The sequence below is a fragment of the Astatotilapia calliptera genome, chromosome 22, assembly GCF_964374335.1.
Source record: "Astatotilapia calliptera chromosome 22, fAstCal68.1, whole genome shotgun sequence".
NCBI classification, from domain to species: Eukaryota; Metazoa; Chordata; class Actinopteri; order Cichliformes; family Cichlidae; genus Astatotilapia; species Astatotilapia calliptera.
Genome location: NC_137442.1, coordinates 37029937 through 37047385, shown reverse-complemented (window position 1 = coordinate 37047385; position 17449 = coordinate 37029937). Strand labels below are relative to the sequence as shown.

At 45.4% G+C, this 17449-nt stretch overlaps 1 protein-coding gene across 5 annotated transcripts in view; it reads left to right on the top strand.

Moving 5' to 3' along the window:
* The window catches only part of LOC113014155 (uncharacterized), a 32824-nt gene that overhangs the window by 13647 nt on the left and 1728 nt on the right, over positions 1 to 17449 (top strand). Inside the window, exons 1-2 of one of the 5 annotated variants that reach the window (XM_026155500.2) lie at positions 13004 to 16728; positions 16917 to 17240. The exons of 3 other annotated variants lie outside the window; for them this stretch is intronic. In XM_026155500.2, coding sequence (XP_026011285.1) covers positions 17232 to 17240 — 9 coding nt within the window. In that variant the 5' untranslated portion in view covers positions 13004 to 16728; positions 16917 to 17231. Of the gene's footprint in view, positions 1 to 13003; positions 17241 to 17449 lie in introns of those variants that run through there. One more of the 5 variants, XM_080296275.1, reaches the window with a different exon arrangement.

Sequence of the window (17449 nt, the reverse complement as noted above, 5' to 3'; positions counted from 1 at the left end):
AATGAGTGTCCAAAGTGTCTCTATCGTTGGGGCCGTTGGAGGTGTGAAGGCTGCCTGATGGCTCGTCAAAACGGCAGTAGAAGTCGTTAAGGGTGTTGGCCAAGAGCAAGTCATCAGTGGAGTGGGGGGTTTTAGGCTTGTAGTTGGTGATATTCCTAAAACCTTTCCACACAGAGGCCGAGTCATTCTCTGAGATCTGCTGCTGCATCTTCTCAGAGTGCTGATGTTTAGCAACGTCCACTTCTTTAGTGAACCTGTACTTGGCCTCTCTGTAGCAGTCCCTGTCTCCGCTTCTGAACGCCTTTCTCTTTTCCAGCCACAGCTTTTTGAGTTTAGGAGTAAACCAGGGTTTGTCATTGTTATAACTCACCCTGGTGCGTGATGGCACAATGCTGTCCTCACAGAAGTGGATATAGGAGGTGACAGTGTCCGTAAACTCGTCCAAGCTGTTAGAAGCAGCCTTCATTGTGTCCCAGTCTGTGGTCTCCAATGAGATTCCTGTAGGAAAATAATTCTAGAGTTAAAATGTTTCAGTCGGTTTAATACTTGTTTCAGTTTAGCTAACGTCCGTATCCCCCTAACGTTCCAGGTCGTAATGTTAACGTTCAAAATGTTTTCTTTAGTTGTCCTCTCCATAAAATATTGTCAGACTGTTTACTTAAATAAACAAAGTAAAGGAAAAATTGAAGAAGCAGGTTTGCACTTCCATCCACACACTCACACATACCAGATACAGAACCTGTAAACAATTTCTGATTGAACATTTGCATTTCCTTGTTGGAAATGTCTCCCCCCTCCCTCGAACAAATTATTTGGAGGGTGTTAATCCACATCAGTGAGGAGGAACTAGTCAACGCGACCTCTCCAAAACCCCGTAAATCAGACAGTGCACACTAACCATATAATGATACTGATTTTTTTCATTATAAAGTAAAGTTTACCCTTGGTAGGACAAAAAAATAATGACTTAGTTAAGGTTTAGCTGTTGATGTATAACCCAAAACGATTTAGATTAAATTTAGAACGAATATACCCTTAAACGCCCAGTTATGTTAACACAAGGAAGGCATTGATATCAATAAACAGTTTGACAACCGGGTGAAATCCCCGTCGGATCTGAGCCGTCGCCGCAGACAGATGCTGTGCAAATGTGATCTTGGCCCCTTCATGTGTAATTTGTTGTTTTCTTGCTTCCCGATACACCAGTTCCTTCTCTTGGAATTTTAAGAAGCGAACAAGCACCGCTCTGCTCTGGTTTGGTTTCCCGGAGCGTGCGATGCACTCGCTCCAGTGTGAATGACTTGTCGGGCGCTAGCCCCAGCCACTTAGGTAGCATGATGTTAATAAAGTCGAAGAGTGGTTGTTCCCCTCTGCTCCCTCTTTTATGCCGAAGATGCGCAGGTTCTTTCGTCGTCCCCGGTTTTCCAAGTCATCTGTTTTGGCTTCGTTTCTGTTTTTTCAAGTGTGCTTTCTACTTCGGCAATGCGGGCTTCGGCCTCCTTGATATGAGCCCCTTGGTTCAATATGTCTTGCTTTACCTCCGACACTTTACCCTCCAGTGCAGTCGCAGCATTTGCCATCCCTGTCAGTCTTGTATCAATACTGTCCAACTTGGCTCCAAAATCCGTCTGGCTATGCCATGTCAGTCTGTGTCGGACGTTGATGGTGTAGCGCCTGTCTTGCGTCTTCGGGTAAAGATTTCACGCTGTTTCACAGATGAACCTTTTGACATGTCAGTGCTGTATATTCCAAACCACACTAACAGCGTATACAAGGGTTTTTTATGGAAAGTTTATACACTGTTTTGGGAGCAACCCCACTATGCTTAAGGCTTGGCAGGCAGGATGAGGACCCAGACGCAGGACTCGAACAAAAGGTAGAACTGACAAAGTGAAAACACAAAACCTTAAACTGGAAACTCAGAAACACCTGCTAACCTCATTACAGTGGCTGCCAACTGTATATTTGCTCCAATCCAAAGCAGCCCATCTTGGTTTTGGCTCTAGTGCCTCTGCTGTGATGAGGGTGGGGTTCTACCCCCTGGCTGGGTAATAAATTACATTTCCTCTGTGTGAACAAAGTGGTGCTGAACAAGCTTCTGCTCTCCCTCCCTCACATCTGTGCTACGTGCTGTCTAGCTGAGCATGTGCTCTTTAATTACCTCCCAACTCTTCTGCTCAGTTACCTCTGTGCTCGCCAGAGATGGGCAGTAACGCGTTACTTGTAACGCGTTACTGTAATCTGATTACTTTTTTCAAGTAACGAGTAAAGTAAGGGATTACTATTGCAAAATCAGTAATTAGATTACCGTTACTTTCCCGTAGGAACGCTGCGTTACTGCGTTACTAAAACCGTGATTTTTTTTGCGAGAATGTCTCATGACAGTGACGTAAGCAAGTGCGACGTTGGTGACAGCAGCTGTGTGCAGATCAACAATGGATAATATAACGAGTGCAGGAGAGAGTGTGAGCGTGCAGTGTTTAAAGCGTAACTAAGTAACTAAGTAACTAAGTAATTAATTACTTTTGAAAATAAGTAATCAGTAAAGTAACGGGATTACTTTTTTGGGGGAGTAATCAGTAATTAGTTACTGATTACTTTTTTCAAGTAACTTGACCAACACTGGTGCTCGCACAACAACAGCTACAACCTGGTCAGAGGGGAGCACAGAGGGGTACGGGTAACAAATCTATGAAGCGCCTTGAGGCGACTTTTGTTGTGATTTGGCGCTATATTAATAAAATTGAATTGAATTGAATTGTGATCCAGAGTCATCTTAATGGCCAGCGCATTCTGGTACACAGTCATACGGGGACAACACTGTGTGATTTACGTATCCAAATTTCAAATGAACAAGGAAAAATGGTCAAAGCCTGCTTTGTATGAACTTTACTTATTTTCCTTTTGTGTGACATTTTTAAATTGACAGAGCTCAGTAACAATTTGAAAACATCTTTGTAAACCCTGTCATCTGCGATGTTTCAGACATGGCCGGTGTGTCGCTGGGGAGCCAACTAAGTGCCCTGCTGATGATTTAGGTGCCTCAGGCGAGCGGTTCTCATTTTTAAACAAAGAGTAGTTCTCTGTTGGCAGGGATTGCCCTGACGGCTGCTTGCTCCATTCTTAGATAACCAGACTGTCGTTGTCATTGTCATTACCATCAGACTACAACATATCATCCTCGTCTCAGCAGGCTGACGCGTCGAATATCTGTCGTGACAACTGCCTGAGACTTGCTCCGATTAAACCCTCTGCCATCTTCCCTCCCCTGGATCAGCATGCAGACATGATGATAATCCATCCATAGTCAGAGACCACCTGTTCATCCATTTGTCATCCTCTCCTCTCTGCTGCACTCTGCTGGACACATGGCAGCTTTGAAACACCAACAACAGCATAGCCACTACACCTTATGTAGAAGAGAGACTCTGAAGGGCAAAGCTCTTAAAATTGAACAGCGGGGTTATATTTCATGCATGTATATACATGACAAGATTGTCAGTGCAGATGCATGAAAGTAGAATTTGAATTGTGTAGCTGGCTGAGGTGGAACATGATAGCTGCCTGCCTCCATTTGCCAAGAGTCTGCAAATCACCTGATTTCACTTCAGGAGCAGTTTCACTGCAGATGGAAGCAAATCCTTTTAATCTGAACATGAAGCACAGACGTAGACATGTTTTCAAACAGGCATCTCTGGTAGTGTGGTTCTGACAATTCAACGGTGCTGCTCAGCTCAAGTGTGGCAATCACTGCTTTCAGTGAACCCAGAGGCTCAACAGCGCACAGTAACATAAAGACACACAACAGCCCTGCAAAAAACAAAACACACTGAGGCGGCAAAGCACACACTGCTCACAGTGACACAGCTTTGGAAGCACCTTTTTAAAAATTTTGCCTGTCCTGTCTGCAGAAATCAGAATTATTGTCTGAAGAATAGTGCAGATATTGGTCCACATGATTGTCATTTATTCGATTATTAAATTTTTTTAATTTTAAGTTATTACAATCAGACCGGACAGGACGGGAGACGGGAGAGAGAAAGAAGAAGGAAATAGAAGTTGGCAAGAGAGTTAAGAGAAGGAGAGGGAGAGAAAAACAGAGGAGAAGAGGGATAAAGAGAGAAGACCCTGAAAATCTGCTTCAACACCTGCTTAAAAAAACAGCAAAAAGAAAACAAGACAGCAGGGAAACCACGGCAACAACCAACATAAGCACGAGTAACAGCAAATAATAAATATTGATGCCTCTTTCCTACAGGCTTGTTGGTGTGGTGGAGCCTCTACACGTGCATGAACACGTTCTACAGAGAACACTAACACTATGCTTCACCACTGCGCTGCTCTAAGAAACTATGGACCCTGCTCACTATCTGAGCCTCAACTAGGTAATACCGGTCCACTGGTCCACTGTGAGCGACCATCTTTGAACAGAGGCGGGGTTTACGACACCAACTCTCTGCCATCTATAATCCAGTTTTGAGATCCTTCCCAGACGCCTTAACGCCCACTCACATCCTGGGCCATCTGACCTCAGGAATTCGCATGATAAGGTGGGGCCAGGTTTCACAATGAGCTCACCTGAAACTCTGGCTGATTGGGACCCACACCCAGTTTCACACCTTGGCTCAGGCGATTAGAGGATCATCAGGGGTCCTTTTGTCCCTCTGTGGGGGGTCACTCCCACTAGGTTTATATCTGGGACTCTCCACCATTTGACCTTAGAACTGAAGAAGCTTCTCGGATGAGAGGTGAAACGTCTTCAAGCAACTTAAAGAAGTCCAGACGCTTTTCTTTGCAAGCTCCTTTGACTACGATGACCTGGATGACTGAGAACCTTCACAGACATAATACCGGTATAATGTTGGGCAACAATAAGAAAATAAAATATTGCAATAGAATATGGGTAAAACGCGCATGTGCAGTGCCTTTGCTTTCATACACACATGCCGAAAAAGCATGGCAGCGACGGATGAGAAGGGTGAAAGCGGATTGAGTGAAACGGATGAACCAGAACTGGTTTGTAAAAATGCTGAAACCTCAGTGATGCGGAACTGGTTTGGTGTTTGTCCGTCAGATACACGACAAAGCACATGTTTTTGTAGAACATGCAAGCGGCCGTCGTTATTGCCGTATTTGTCGGACTAAGATGCTCTTAAATCTGGGAGTAATCTGGGTCCTAAACTCCGTATGCTTCAGGTCCCAAAGTCAAACAAACACTGCGGCATCACTGAGAGTTAAAAACTGTCTAAATTCTTTCATCTTTAATAAAATGATCAGCATTGCTGCTTTACCAGGTGTAACAATTCAGTTTAACTTCCAGGCATCCATGAAAACAGAATTTATGACATTTAACGGAGTTAGAAGTTAGAAGAGAGTTTAGTTTCCACCTAAGCATGACATAGCACGTTCTGACTGAGAGATTTCTGAAACATTCAAACGTACAGCTCTGTTATCACTTCCAACATAAATGAGGACAGGAAACTAAACCAGTGACGTTTGTAGGGTTACTGAAGTTGGGCTAGCTGGTATATAATGATGTGCTACGTGCTAAGTAACTAAGTAACTAATTACTTTTGAAAAAGTAATCAGTTACTAATTACTGATTACTACCTGAAAAAAGTAATCCCGTTACTTCACTGATTACTTATTTTCAAAAGTAATTAATTACTTAGTTACTTAGTTACTTTTTAAAAACACGATTTACAACCTGAAGAGGTGATAAAGCGATAGATCTTTCAGCCCAATTCTACTTTTTCTACATAATCATCATACAAAATGTAATCAAATGAAAAAGTGTCTTTTTAAAACTTGTTTTATTAGTTTTAATCTTTTAACTTTAAGCATCAAGCAAAAAATTTAATTATATGCAACATTCTCTGACTGGAAGAAATTAGTTTAACATTTAAACCTATTTTCTGCACATTCCAGCACATAAAATAAAATATTTTTTGTGTTTACACTCAGTCTTTCAAATAGATGCAAGTACAACACAGCAGAAAATAAATAAAGTCAAAGACTCAGCGGTCCTGTTGCTCTATTTTCACCTGTAAAGCAGGAGTGGTCAGGCGGAGGTTTACCCTGGTGCAGGTGTGCCGCAGCGGTCAGTGGAAGGATACGGCAGCTTCTCTGTGAGTTTCACATTCCAGCGGCAGCGTATTTGGTGCTTGCTCTGACATTTAGGGGTTTTTGCTGTAAAAAGAAGTTTTCTTCCCACGCAGTGAGCTGCGGACGATAATGTTTTTGTCACTTTTTACGGAATCAAACTTAAAGTAAGGTCAGTACTTCCACGCTTTAAACACTGCACGCTCATACTCTCTCCTGCACTCGTTATATTATCCATTGTTGATCTGCACACAGCTGTTACCACGAACGTTGCACTCGCTTACGTCACTGTCATGAGACACTCGCAAAAATATCACAGTTTTAGTAACGCAGTAACGCAGCGTGCTTACGGGAAAGTAACAGTAATCTAATTACCTTTTTTGTAATAGTAATCCCTTACTTTACTCGTTACTCGAAAAAAGTAATCGGATTACGCGTTACTGCCCATTTCTGCTAACTACACAGCTATGTTAGCATAACAAACACAGTGAAGCTGGAGGATGAACGCTAACTTTTTTCCACTGGATAAAAGTTTTTCTTGATTTGTTTGTTTTGCCTGTCCCGTTTGGCTCTTTTGCCATCAAAATTATTGTCTTAAGGCGAAGAAAGATGCCCAAAGGATTTACTTTACCAAATTGACCATCCCAGCCTTGCCGTAATGGTCCATTTGATTCACCTTTTATTGCTTATTTCATTTATTTTCACTTGCTAAATACGGGACAGACTTGACTGGGGGAAAGAAAGAGGGAAAGAAAAACGGGGAAGAGGAACGGTGATAAAGGGTGTAGTTTGTGTGTGTGAGCACCCGTGTGTACACCTGTGAGCATGGACGTGCCTGTTTTAAAAAGGTTCCTTCATGTAATGATCTGCTAGAGGGTGTGGGGGGGCCACAGCCCCGTCCTCCAGGGCGTGAAGCAGGTATGGAGGAGATCAAAACTCCAGACATCCAGAGGCCCCCAGAACACAAGAGACCAAGGAAGACCAACAGAGGGGCAGCCGCGCCACTGTCCCAGAAAGAGCTGAGGAGAGTCCCAGATGAGGGAACTACAGGGCTGTTTCGAGGTGACCGACTGGGAAACACTCTGTGAGCCTCACGCCGAGGACATCAATGGGCTTACTGAGTGTATCACAGACTACATAACTTTCTGCACCGACTCCATTGTTCCAGCTCAGACTGTTCATTGTTACCCAAATAACAAGCCGTGGGTGACTAAGGACATCAAAGCCCTCCTCAACAACAAGAAGAGGGCTTTCAGAGGGGGCAACAAAGAGGAGGTGAGGAAGGTCCAGGTGTTACTAAAGGACAAGATCAGAGAGGCTAAGGACAATTACAGGAGGAAGCTGGAGTGGAAACTCCAGCAGAACAGCATGAGAGAGGTGTGGAGGGGCATGAAGACCATCACTGGATTCAGGCCAACCAACAGCAGGGGAGCTGAGGGAGGTGAGAATAGAGCCGACGAGTTGAATCTGTTTTTCAATAGATTCGACACCACAGTGTCTGCTCCCACCCCCACAACCTCACCTGCAGTCAGCCTGGAATCCAGAGCCACACCACTGTGCCAGCCTCTCTCTTCACATGTTGCCTCCTGTGAGATTCCTGACACCCCTCCCCCACCCATCACCTTCACTCAATACCAGGTTGAGATGCAAATGAGGAGACTTCACTCAGGCAAGTCTGCTGGACCAGACGGAGTGAGTCCCCTTGTCATCAAGGCCTGTGCCCCCCAGCTGTGTGGAGTCTTTCATAAACTGTTTATGCTGAGTCTGAGTCTGCAGAGGGTCCCGGTGATGTGGAAGACATCATGCCTCGTCCCTGTACCAAAGACGCCTCGTCCCAGTGGCCCCCAGGATTACAGGCCCGTGGCACTGACCTCCCACATCATGAAGACCCTGGAAAGGCTCATCCTGGACCAGCTGCGACCCATAGTAAGACCACATCTGGATCCCCTTCAGTTCGCTTATCAGCCTCGTCTCGGAACAGAGGACGCCATCATCTACCTGCTCAATCGTGTCTACACCCATCTGGACCAGCCGGCGAGCACTGTGAGGGTCATGTTTTTTGACTTTTCCAGTGCTTTCAACACCATCAGGCCGACCCTCCTGGGTGATAAGTTAGCAGCGATGCAGGTGGATGCTTCTCTGGTGTCCTGGATTGTTGATTACCTGACAGGAAGACCACAATATGTACGACTCCCACAGTGTGTGTCTGACAAGGTGATTAGCAACACAGGGGCACCACAGGGGACTGTCCTCTCCCCCTTCCTCTTCACCCTCTATACCACAGACTTCAGCCACTGCACAGAGACCTGCCATCTTCAGAAGTTTTCTGATGACTCTGCGGTGGTTGGATGCATCAGCAGGGATGATGAGACAGAGTACCGGGCTGTGGTCGACTCCTTTGTCACGTGGTGTGAGCAGAATCATCTGCAGCTCAACGTGGCAAAGACCAAGGAACTGATCGTGGACTTCAGGAAGACCAGGAAACACTTGACCCCTGTTTCAATCCAGGGGGTCAGTGTTGACATTGTGGAGGACTATAAATACCTTGGAGTACACATTGACAATAAACTGGACTGGGCTAAAAACACCACAGCACTTTATAGGAAGGGCCAGAGTCGTCTCTATTTTTTGAGGCGACTGAGGTCCTTCAACATCTGCCAGAAAATGCTGAGGATTTTCTATGAGTCTGTGGTGGCCAGTGCGATCCTCTATGCTGTTGCATGCTGGGGGAGCAGGCTGAGGGTCGCAGATGCCAACAGACTTAATAAACTGATCCGTAAGGCCAGCAATGTTGTGGGGATGGAGCTGGACTCCCTCAAGGTGGTGTCGGAGAGGCGGATGCTGTCCAAGATAAAGACAATGTTGGATAACACCTCCCACCCTCTCCATGACATGTTGGTCAGTCACAGGAGCTCGTTCAGTGAGAGACTGAGATTACCGAAAAGCACCACTGAACGACACAGGAAATCATTCCTGCCTGTGGCTCCCTGTACAACGCATCCACTTAACACACTGTTTGCTGCTACAACTACACATGTTTCTTTTCCAAATATTTATTTATAAGTGACTTATGTATGTATATATATGTATATATTGTACTATTCTTAGTTAGCGTATTGTCTGTCTTGTCTTAATGTTGGTTTAAAATGGAGCACTGTAACAAAAAATAATTTCCCCCAGGGATCAATAAAGTATTCTGATTCTGATTCTGATTCTGATTCTGACTCAGCAGCCGCGGAGCAGAAGCCAGGGGGGGTTGCAGTGACGCGCCCGTGAGCTCCGCCGGCAGCCAGCTGTGCCTGAGTGACCGAGCCCCAGGCCGAGAGGCCGAGGGCACCCCACCCCTGAAGGAGCCCGAGCGAGCCCCAGGCTCCAGGCCCCGATAAGCGGTCACCAAGGAGTGAGCTGGTGTGTACCTGGACGCCCATCCCCGGACACAAAGAACCACCAACGCACCGATGTCTGAGGGCGTCCGCCACTAGCAGGGGAAGTGGTGGGTGGAGATAGGCCTCCAAACCTTGGAGGGCCTGAGATGTCCCCAGAGAGGTGGCGCCTGACACCCAACCTGACATATAGACACAGACATACAGGCACACACAGATACAAACATCCATTCCCACCCTCATGCTCTCATATGCACTTACTCCACACTCAACCAACGTGGAGACAGACATAAAGAGACGCTGTACACACGATCACACTCCCCAAGCGTACTCTACAAACCGGGTCTAGGTACCCTTGCCCCTGGAGGGGGGAACTGCACCCAGACCCAGGTGGTGTTACCCTTTTCCCTGCGGTGGGGGGAGGCAGACCACCCCGACTCCGCAGCAGCAGGGAGGCCCCACACTCCAGACCCCAATTGGACGGCCAACTCCTCCTCCTAGCCCCCCCGCTCCAGCAGGTCGCAGAGAATGGGGGTGAGAGAAGACTCCAAACCTCCCTCCACCCGCTCATTGTAGTGTTGATGCATGTGTGTTCTAAGGTGCATTTAAAACCCAGGAGGGCATGGAGCTACCTGCCAAGGAGCAGCAGGTAAGCGCATGGTCCCTCCTGCTGGCCCTCAATGTCTACGTGTATTTAACATTGAGAGGTGGGCAACGACGCCAGGGGTGAGGTGTACACCCTGATGGTACTTTGGATTCCGTGTATCGTGCCCACCCCCAAGATCCTATATGTATGTGTAATGAGAGTGTGAGTAATGTGAATGTCTAAGTTGTGGGATAAAATTGAGGCAGAGGCAGCCAGAAGGGGACAGAGGGGGGGTAGCCTCCTCTGCACCCTGGTGACATACCCCTACTCCAAGGCCCTGCATGTGTGGGTGATTGTGGTGGAGCGGGAAGAGGGAGGCAGCTGGAGATGGGGAGGGAAGGAAGGGAGGGGCAAGTGACCCCTCCCTGGGGCCAGCTCCCCCACTGACCCCAGTAGGCACCCCCATACTCCGCGACCCGCCAGGGAAAGGGGGCCCAGGCCCATCTGGACCAGGGCCCAGTTCAGCAGTGCCGCCCGGCCCCACAGAGACCGGGACAGCCCACCCGACCCCACCACAGAGAAAACTGCACCCACCCCGTCATCCACTCATCTTCCAGACTGCACAAGACAATAGACGTCCAGGCTGAGATCTTCCTCCACCTCTCCTGTATCTCCCCCTCCTGCAGAGTCAGTTCCTGGAGAGAGGAGAACTCCTGCAAGATGTGACAACCTCCCCCACCAGTTGAAGAGCCCCCCAGGTGGCTCGATGCACTGGCGGCACACTGTGCCGGGGCTGTGCCCCCATACACCCACAACCCTGGTGACACACCAACCAGGACCCAAGGCCCAGCCAGGGCCCCAGCCCAGAGACGGAGCACCCCCGGAACCCCCAGAACCCCACGCCCCTCCCGGACCCACCCAGGGGCAGCCAGGCTACCACGTGAGTAACCCACGTCCGTCAGCACAGACCCTCCCCTAGCCCCGCTGCACGCAGCCACGAGGAAACCGTCACCTGAGAGCCAACAGAGCCCCTAATTGGACATGACCGCTACCCCGGGTTGAGCCCCCCCAAGAAAGATGCCTCCGGGGAACCCCCCGACGCCCTAAGCCTGTCCCTACCCCCACACCAATCACAACAGTGAAGGCGGGACCAAACTATGACCCCCCCACCCCCACTAGGTGATGGAGCTGATCAAAGGAGCCCAGAGCAATTGATCTGATGTGGTGGCAGAGGCTGTGTCAAGACTAATGTAATCTAATAGATAATTTCTATATTGGTTAGAATTAAGATTATTTTTATTTTTCCAGTTCATGAGGACTGTTTTCTTGGCTATGCATAGGGCAGTGAAAACCATATGGGCGATATTCTTTTCTGAAGTGACATTATCTAAGCTGCCCAACAAACACACTAAGGGGGAAGCTGGAATGTTACATTTCAGATTTCGATAAAAGTTAACGTGAAGGTTCCTGATGGTTAGAGACAAATGCAATCGCATGGCAGGATGCTGTAAACGGACCAAACTTCAGTCAGGAGAACAACTGAGATAATCCATCCACAATACGAGGTTAGTCATTACAGTTTGTTAAGATTCATGAATTGAGGAAAGGTACAAGAGGTGATCGAAAAATAACCACACTGGTCCGGCCGGGTGAAGTCAAACGAAGATTTTAATTCACACGTGGGAAGATCACAGCAATTGATCTTCGACTTACTAAAGCACAAACAATTATTTTATAACATCAGGGTTTGTTTACGGACGCCCCTTCATGCGTCACCGGTACATTTTATACATAGATCAGATCAACATCATCATGACTTTTTACACAGAACATCATCGTCTATTTTCATGGCTGGCACTTCCTGTGTACCTTTCAGTTCTTATCCTATTCCTCTTTCTTGCCGAGACACCAAGAAACGGTTCCTCTTTTACCAAGACAATTTTGCAGTTACAGCCAAACATAACTAACCTCTCCTCTAAATAAATCTAATTTAAAGTGTGTGTGTGTGTGTGTGTGTGTATGTTGACCTCACATGCTCTTTGTGTCACCTCTTCACCTACTGTCTGTGTCTCGTCCTCAAATGCTCTTTCTCAATTCACCTGTTGCACTTCTGACCTTTTACCAGACCAGAAGCTCACTGAGACTATGTGTATATCTTCTACTAAATAAATGTTTTAACCAAGAACCTCTACTAAAAGCTTAATACAAGAATATGAACATATAAAAGATAATAAAATAAACTGATATACGTGTTTTGTAAGCATGTATTGCAATTCCTTCTATGTTCTAGTTTTCCCTCAGCATGTATCACCTGAACAGTCACGTCAGTGAGGCTTACGACCTTTAAAGAACCTGAACATCAACTCAAATAAGCACAGATATGCAATATGTATAAAATGGTTATAACTGCACCTGAAATACAAAGTTAACATCATCATAAACATCTTAAGGCCATCTTAAAGCTATCTATTACATTGTTAAAGCAATGATCATACTGCAGATTATATTATGCTGGTAAAATACTTTTTGTTCATCCCCACAAGTTTTTTACAGACGCTAGGACACATTTCTCAATAATTAGGTCACTTTTGCAAAACTCTTCACACAATCCTCCTAACTGACCGTCAGCTTGGCAAAGCAGTTCATTTCACATTCAAAATGCACTACAACTACCAAAACACTTCATTCAGGTCTCAAATAAACTCATTCTTCCAGAACACTAGCAAAGGTTGACAGCCGACAAACACACTTTGTCACCCACAAAACAATGACATAAAAAACAGTAACAACATGTAGCATTACAGTGTTTTCTTGTGTAAAACAATTTGTATACACACCATCCACTGATACACATACAATAGTAATGCTAATCTACTCGGTCTTCTCCATTTCTGGCTGGGTCCATGTTTACATCACAAACAAACCTATTCAGCAGTTGTCTCCTTTTGTAATGAAATTGAAGGAGTAACACCTGTGTAGATGATCATCTACAATGAGAATCAGCTGTGGCTGGTTAAACTGCATTTTTAGATTTAAAATATGTATCAATAAAATATTGCTGTTGGATTTTGCTGTCTTATTAAGTTTTGCATTGTGTTATTGTTTTGGCCATAAGTTTAACAGTTTTGAAAACAGTATGTAAGCACATGCAAAATGTCCTGTACATACAAAGATTTTTGGCAGTTGTTGTGTCTGAGTGAGAAAATAATTCATGAAATTTGAGAGATGTAGTCATTGAATGCATTTTGTGCCAAAACAATGATAACTGGTCCTCAGTTTAGCCCACATAGACTTCGTTTTGCAAAAGTGACCTAAGTATTGAGAAATGTGTCCTAACGTCTGTAAAAAACTGTAAATATATAAAGCAACATATGGAATTATGTAGCAAAGAAAAAAAAAGATAGATAAGATAAGATCAGATAGATCTTTATTGTCACTGTTACCAGAATAATGAAACACAGTTTGGCATCTCTCCATTTGCAGCTGTAGGTTTTTACACTCAACATTCTCTGGATAGGAGAATGAGATTATAACGTTATATACAGAAACAAAGTGTCTGCAGGTACAGTCTAAGGAGGAGGATCAGTGCAGTATAAGGTGCGACGTCAGTGGTATTACACATTGAGTAAGGGGTAGGAATGCCTGTTGCTACTGTACAACTATATAAATAGAGGTAAGAATGTTGGTTGTATTAAACTATAATGAATACTGTTTATAAATAAGTACAGTGTAAGTGTCCATGAGTGTTAACAGCACAGTTAACCTTCATTCAGGGTGGAGGTAGGGCATGTCTGACAGCCTGTGGGTGGAAGCTTCTACTGAGTCTGTTTGTCTTTGACCTGATGGACCTGTAGCGTTTACCAGAGGGAAGGGGGGGATAAAAGTGAGTGTCCAGGGATTGAGGGGTCCATGATGATAATGCTGGCTTTCCACTGAAGTCTGCCAGTATAAATGTCTCTGAGGGGTGTTAGTGAGGTGCCAATTGCCCGCTCTCACGCCTTCACCACCCGCTGCAGTTTCCTCTTGTCTTCCACAGTGCAGCAGCTGAACCAGGGTGTGCAACAGTAGGTCAGAAGGCTCTCGATGGTGGAGCAGTAGAAGTTTATTAGCAGTCTCTGGGGTTAATTGGGCCTGACGCAGCTTCCTGAGGAAGTACATCGCAAGTATACTCTACATATGTTATTTTTATGTCCTCAAAGAGCCGCCCTTTGCTTTGTTATTACCAGCAGACAGGTAGTGGTGTCTGAAGGGCAGACACAAGGCTGCGAGCAGCCCCGTGCCACTGTCTGGAAGGAAAAAAACAACATAGCATGCAATCATTATTATTGTAGAGTCTTCATCTTACAAGAGAAAGGGGCAACTGTTGTTGGGATATATATATATATGTAATTAAGAATAAAATTAAGTTGAAAAAGAATTGTTATAAAATCATTTAAAACAAGTTATACAGGGGGATACGCAAGATAGCATCTGTGGGCAATTAACCAACCAACCAAAACCACCTGCTGATCAACGCCGGGAAAACGAAGGAGTTAGTGGTGGACTTCCGGAGACGCAGACCCACCACACTGACACCGGTGAACATCCAGGGAGTGGACATTGAGATAGTGGACTCTTATAGGTACCTGGGTGTTCATCTGAATAATAAACTGGACTGCAGCCACAACACTGATGCTCTTTACAGGAAGGGTCAGAGCAGACTCTACCTGCTGAGGCGGCTGAGGTCATTTGGAGTCCAGGGAGCGCTTTTAAAGACCTTCTATGACTCTGTGGTGGCATTTTTTACAGTGTGGTATGTAGGAGCAGCAGTTTATCAGCAGCTGAGAGGAAGAGGTTGGATAAACTCATCAGGAAGGCCAGCTCTGTTCTGGGATGCACCCTGGACCCAGTGCAGGTGGTGGGAGACAGAAGGACTCTGGCCAAAATAACATCTGTGATGGACAGAGTCTCCCACCCCATGCATGTATGTTGCTGCAGAGCTGCTTCAGTGACAGACTGCTGCATCCTCGATGCATGAAGGAGCGTTTCTGCAGGTCCTTCCTCCCTGCAGCTGTCAGACTGTACAATCAGAACTGCTCCCAACAAACACAGATGTTTACATCAATGCTGTAACTGCAATAAGTTAGTTAATTAACCAATTCGCACTACAACCTGGTTTGCCTCTTACCTGTAATTATTTTTATTTAATTTAATAACTGTACAGTACTCTCTGTTTATAGTAACCATTGTCCTTAATGTAAATATGTAAGAAAAATTGTGTATGTTTCTGTTCCGTGTCCTGTGTCCTGTTTGTTTGTATATTTGTCTTTTTGGCTGCTGTTACAACCAAATTTCCCAGGGCAGCTGTGGCTACAACCGTAGCTGCCTCCACCAGTGTGTGAATGTGAGAGTGAATGAATAGTGGCATTGTAAAGCGCTTTGGGTGCCTTGAAAAGCGCAATATAAATCCAATCCATTATTATTATTATTATTATTATTATTGACCAATCAGCTGAAAGGAAGAAAAATGGGGTCAAAATTCGTACTTGTAACTTGAAACTTGAGTGCAGAGTTTCACATGTATTGTTTGGCTAAGTCCACACACAAATCTTTTTTACACACACAAATCCTGATTTACAAGTACAAACTATTTATGACCACAATTTGAGCCTATAAACATGAGCAGAGACACAAACATGAGAGGGATTGTCAGTGTTAGTTCACTGACAGACTCACAAACTAATGTGCACACTTATGTCTGCACTTTGGTTTTGTTAAATACGAACACAATGACAGCAGAAGTGCTGCCACGTGTGGCCTCACATGAGATGACAGAGCCAGCAGTGGTTCACAGCTCGTTTGAGACCCCTGAGCTGGGGTGAGGGAGAGCAGACAGATGGCAGAGCTCCAGTGCTTTATTTGTACTGCCTCCTAGTGGACGACAAGAAGAACGACTGAACGAACAAATATAGAAAGGATTCATGGACATTATTGTAAAAAGTTGAACACTTAAAAGGAAATTCTGTTACTAAGACTTCATAAAAAATATTTATAATGATCGATTTTATATGTGGAGGACACAGACAGTCAGCGGTCCCTAACCCCCGGGCCACGGCCCGGTACCAAACGACTCACAGACCGGTACCGGGCCGTGAGAGTTGAGGCTAATAATTAACTCGGTTTCCCTGGGTCTTTGCCGTGTTGTAGTTGTGTGTCTTATTTTGAAAGAAAGGTTTACACGTTACCATAGCGACCAGAGCGCATTATGGAGGATGTTACTCTCAGTCTTGACTGGCTAATAAAGTTACACCATTACACAGTTAATTCGCGTTTATTGTTATATTTACAAAATACCACCGTTTTTGTCGTATCATGTTATTTTGTTGCATTTATCCGCCACACCGTGAAAATACTGTCTGACGTTAAACCGGCCAGTGGAGCAGCGAAGGTTGGGGACCGCTGCTCTACAGCCGTAATCAATCCCGGCCCTTTCAGTTGTAATGAGGCTTGCTGTTTACGCTTCAGTGCCAGGCAGTCAGCAACAAGGTGATCCTTTAATAACAGTATTCACCATCATGTGGACGTGAGGGGGTCTCACGACCAGACTCAAGCCTCGCACGGCGCAACTCGACATTAACGTCACCTTGTGTTCATTTACGAACATTATTCATCTCTCGGGTAAGGATGCTTAAAATCCTCCAATAGCATTAGCTCACGAGGTGACTCATAATCATCATTAACTGTCTAATTAGTGGCCTGAGCTGTAAAGCAGGGCTGGGAGAGCTGCGTTCACATGTTGGCGCCATACTCTGCGCCCTTCTCTAAACAAACGCTTCTTATAGCAAAGACACTGTCCTTCATTTCAGCTAAACTTCCACTCGAAGACGTTCAAACGATGCCTGGAGCGCAAAAGACCGCAGTACTGCCAGGTGGGCGTGTCTCAGTAGCTATGCCATGAAAACTACACAGAAAAGCCGCACGTGAAGTCAACGCGAAGCATGCGCATGCGCCACGGCCAAAGGCGCTGAACGTTCGAACCGACGTCACGTCAGGTCCCTGATGGTCAAAAGTACACAACTATCCAGATCTAGTGTGAGGACGGAGAGTGAAAGATTGGAAAAAGTGATCATTTGTTCAAAGCTGTCGCCAAAACGTGAATTCACGGACGAGATTGTGGAAACATGAACGTGGTAGGACTCTGAAAAATTGATCAGACCACCTCTCATCAATATTTTAGACATTTTGAAAATGCAATAATTGCAATGATTATATGTGAGAAGCTTAGTGGTACTGGTGGACTAACTGTTACAGAAGCATCCAAAATGAGCACCAATACTGTTTGTGCAGCTGTGACAAAAACCTTACATTGGCTGCTGGTCTAATTCTTGTTATTTTGGAT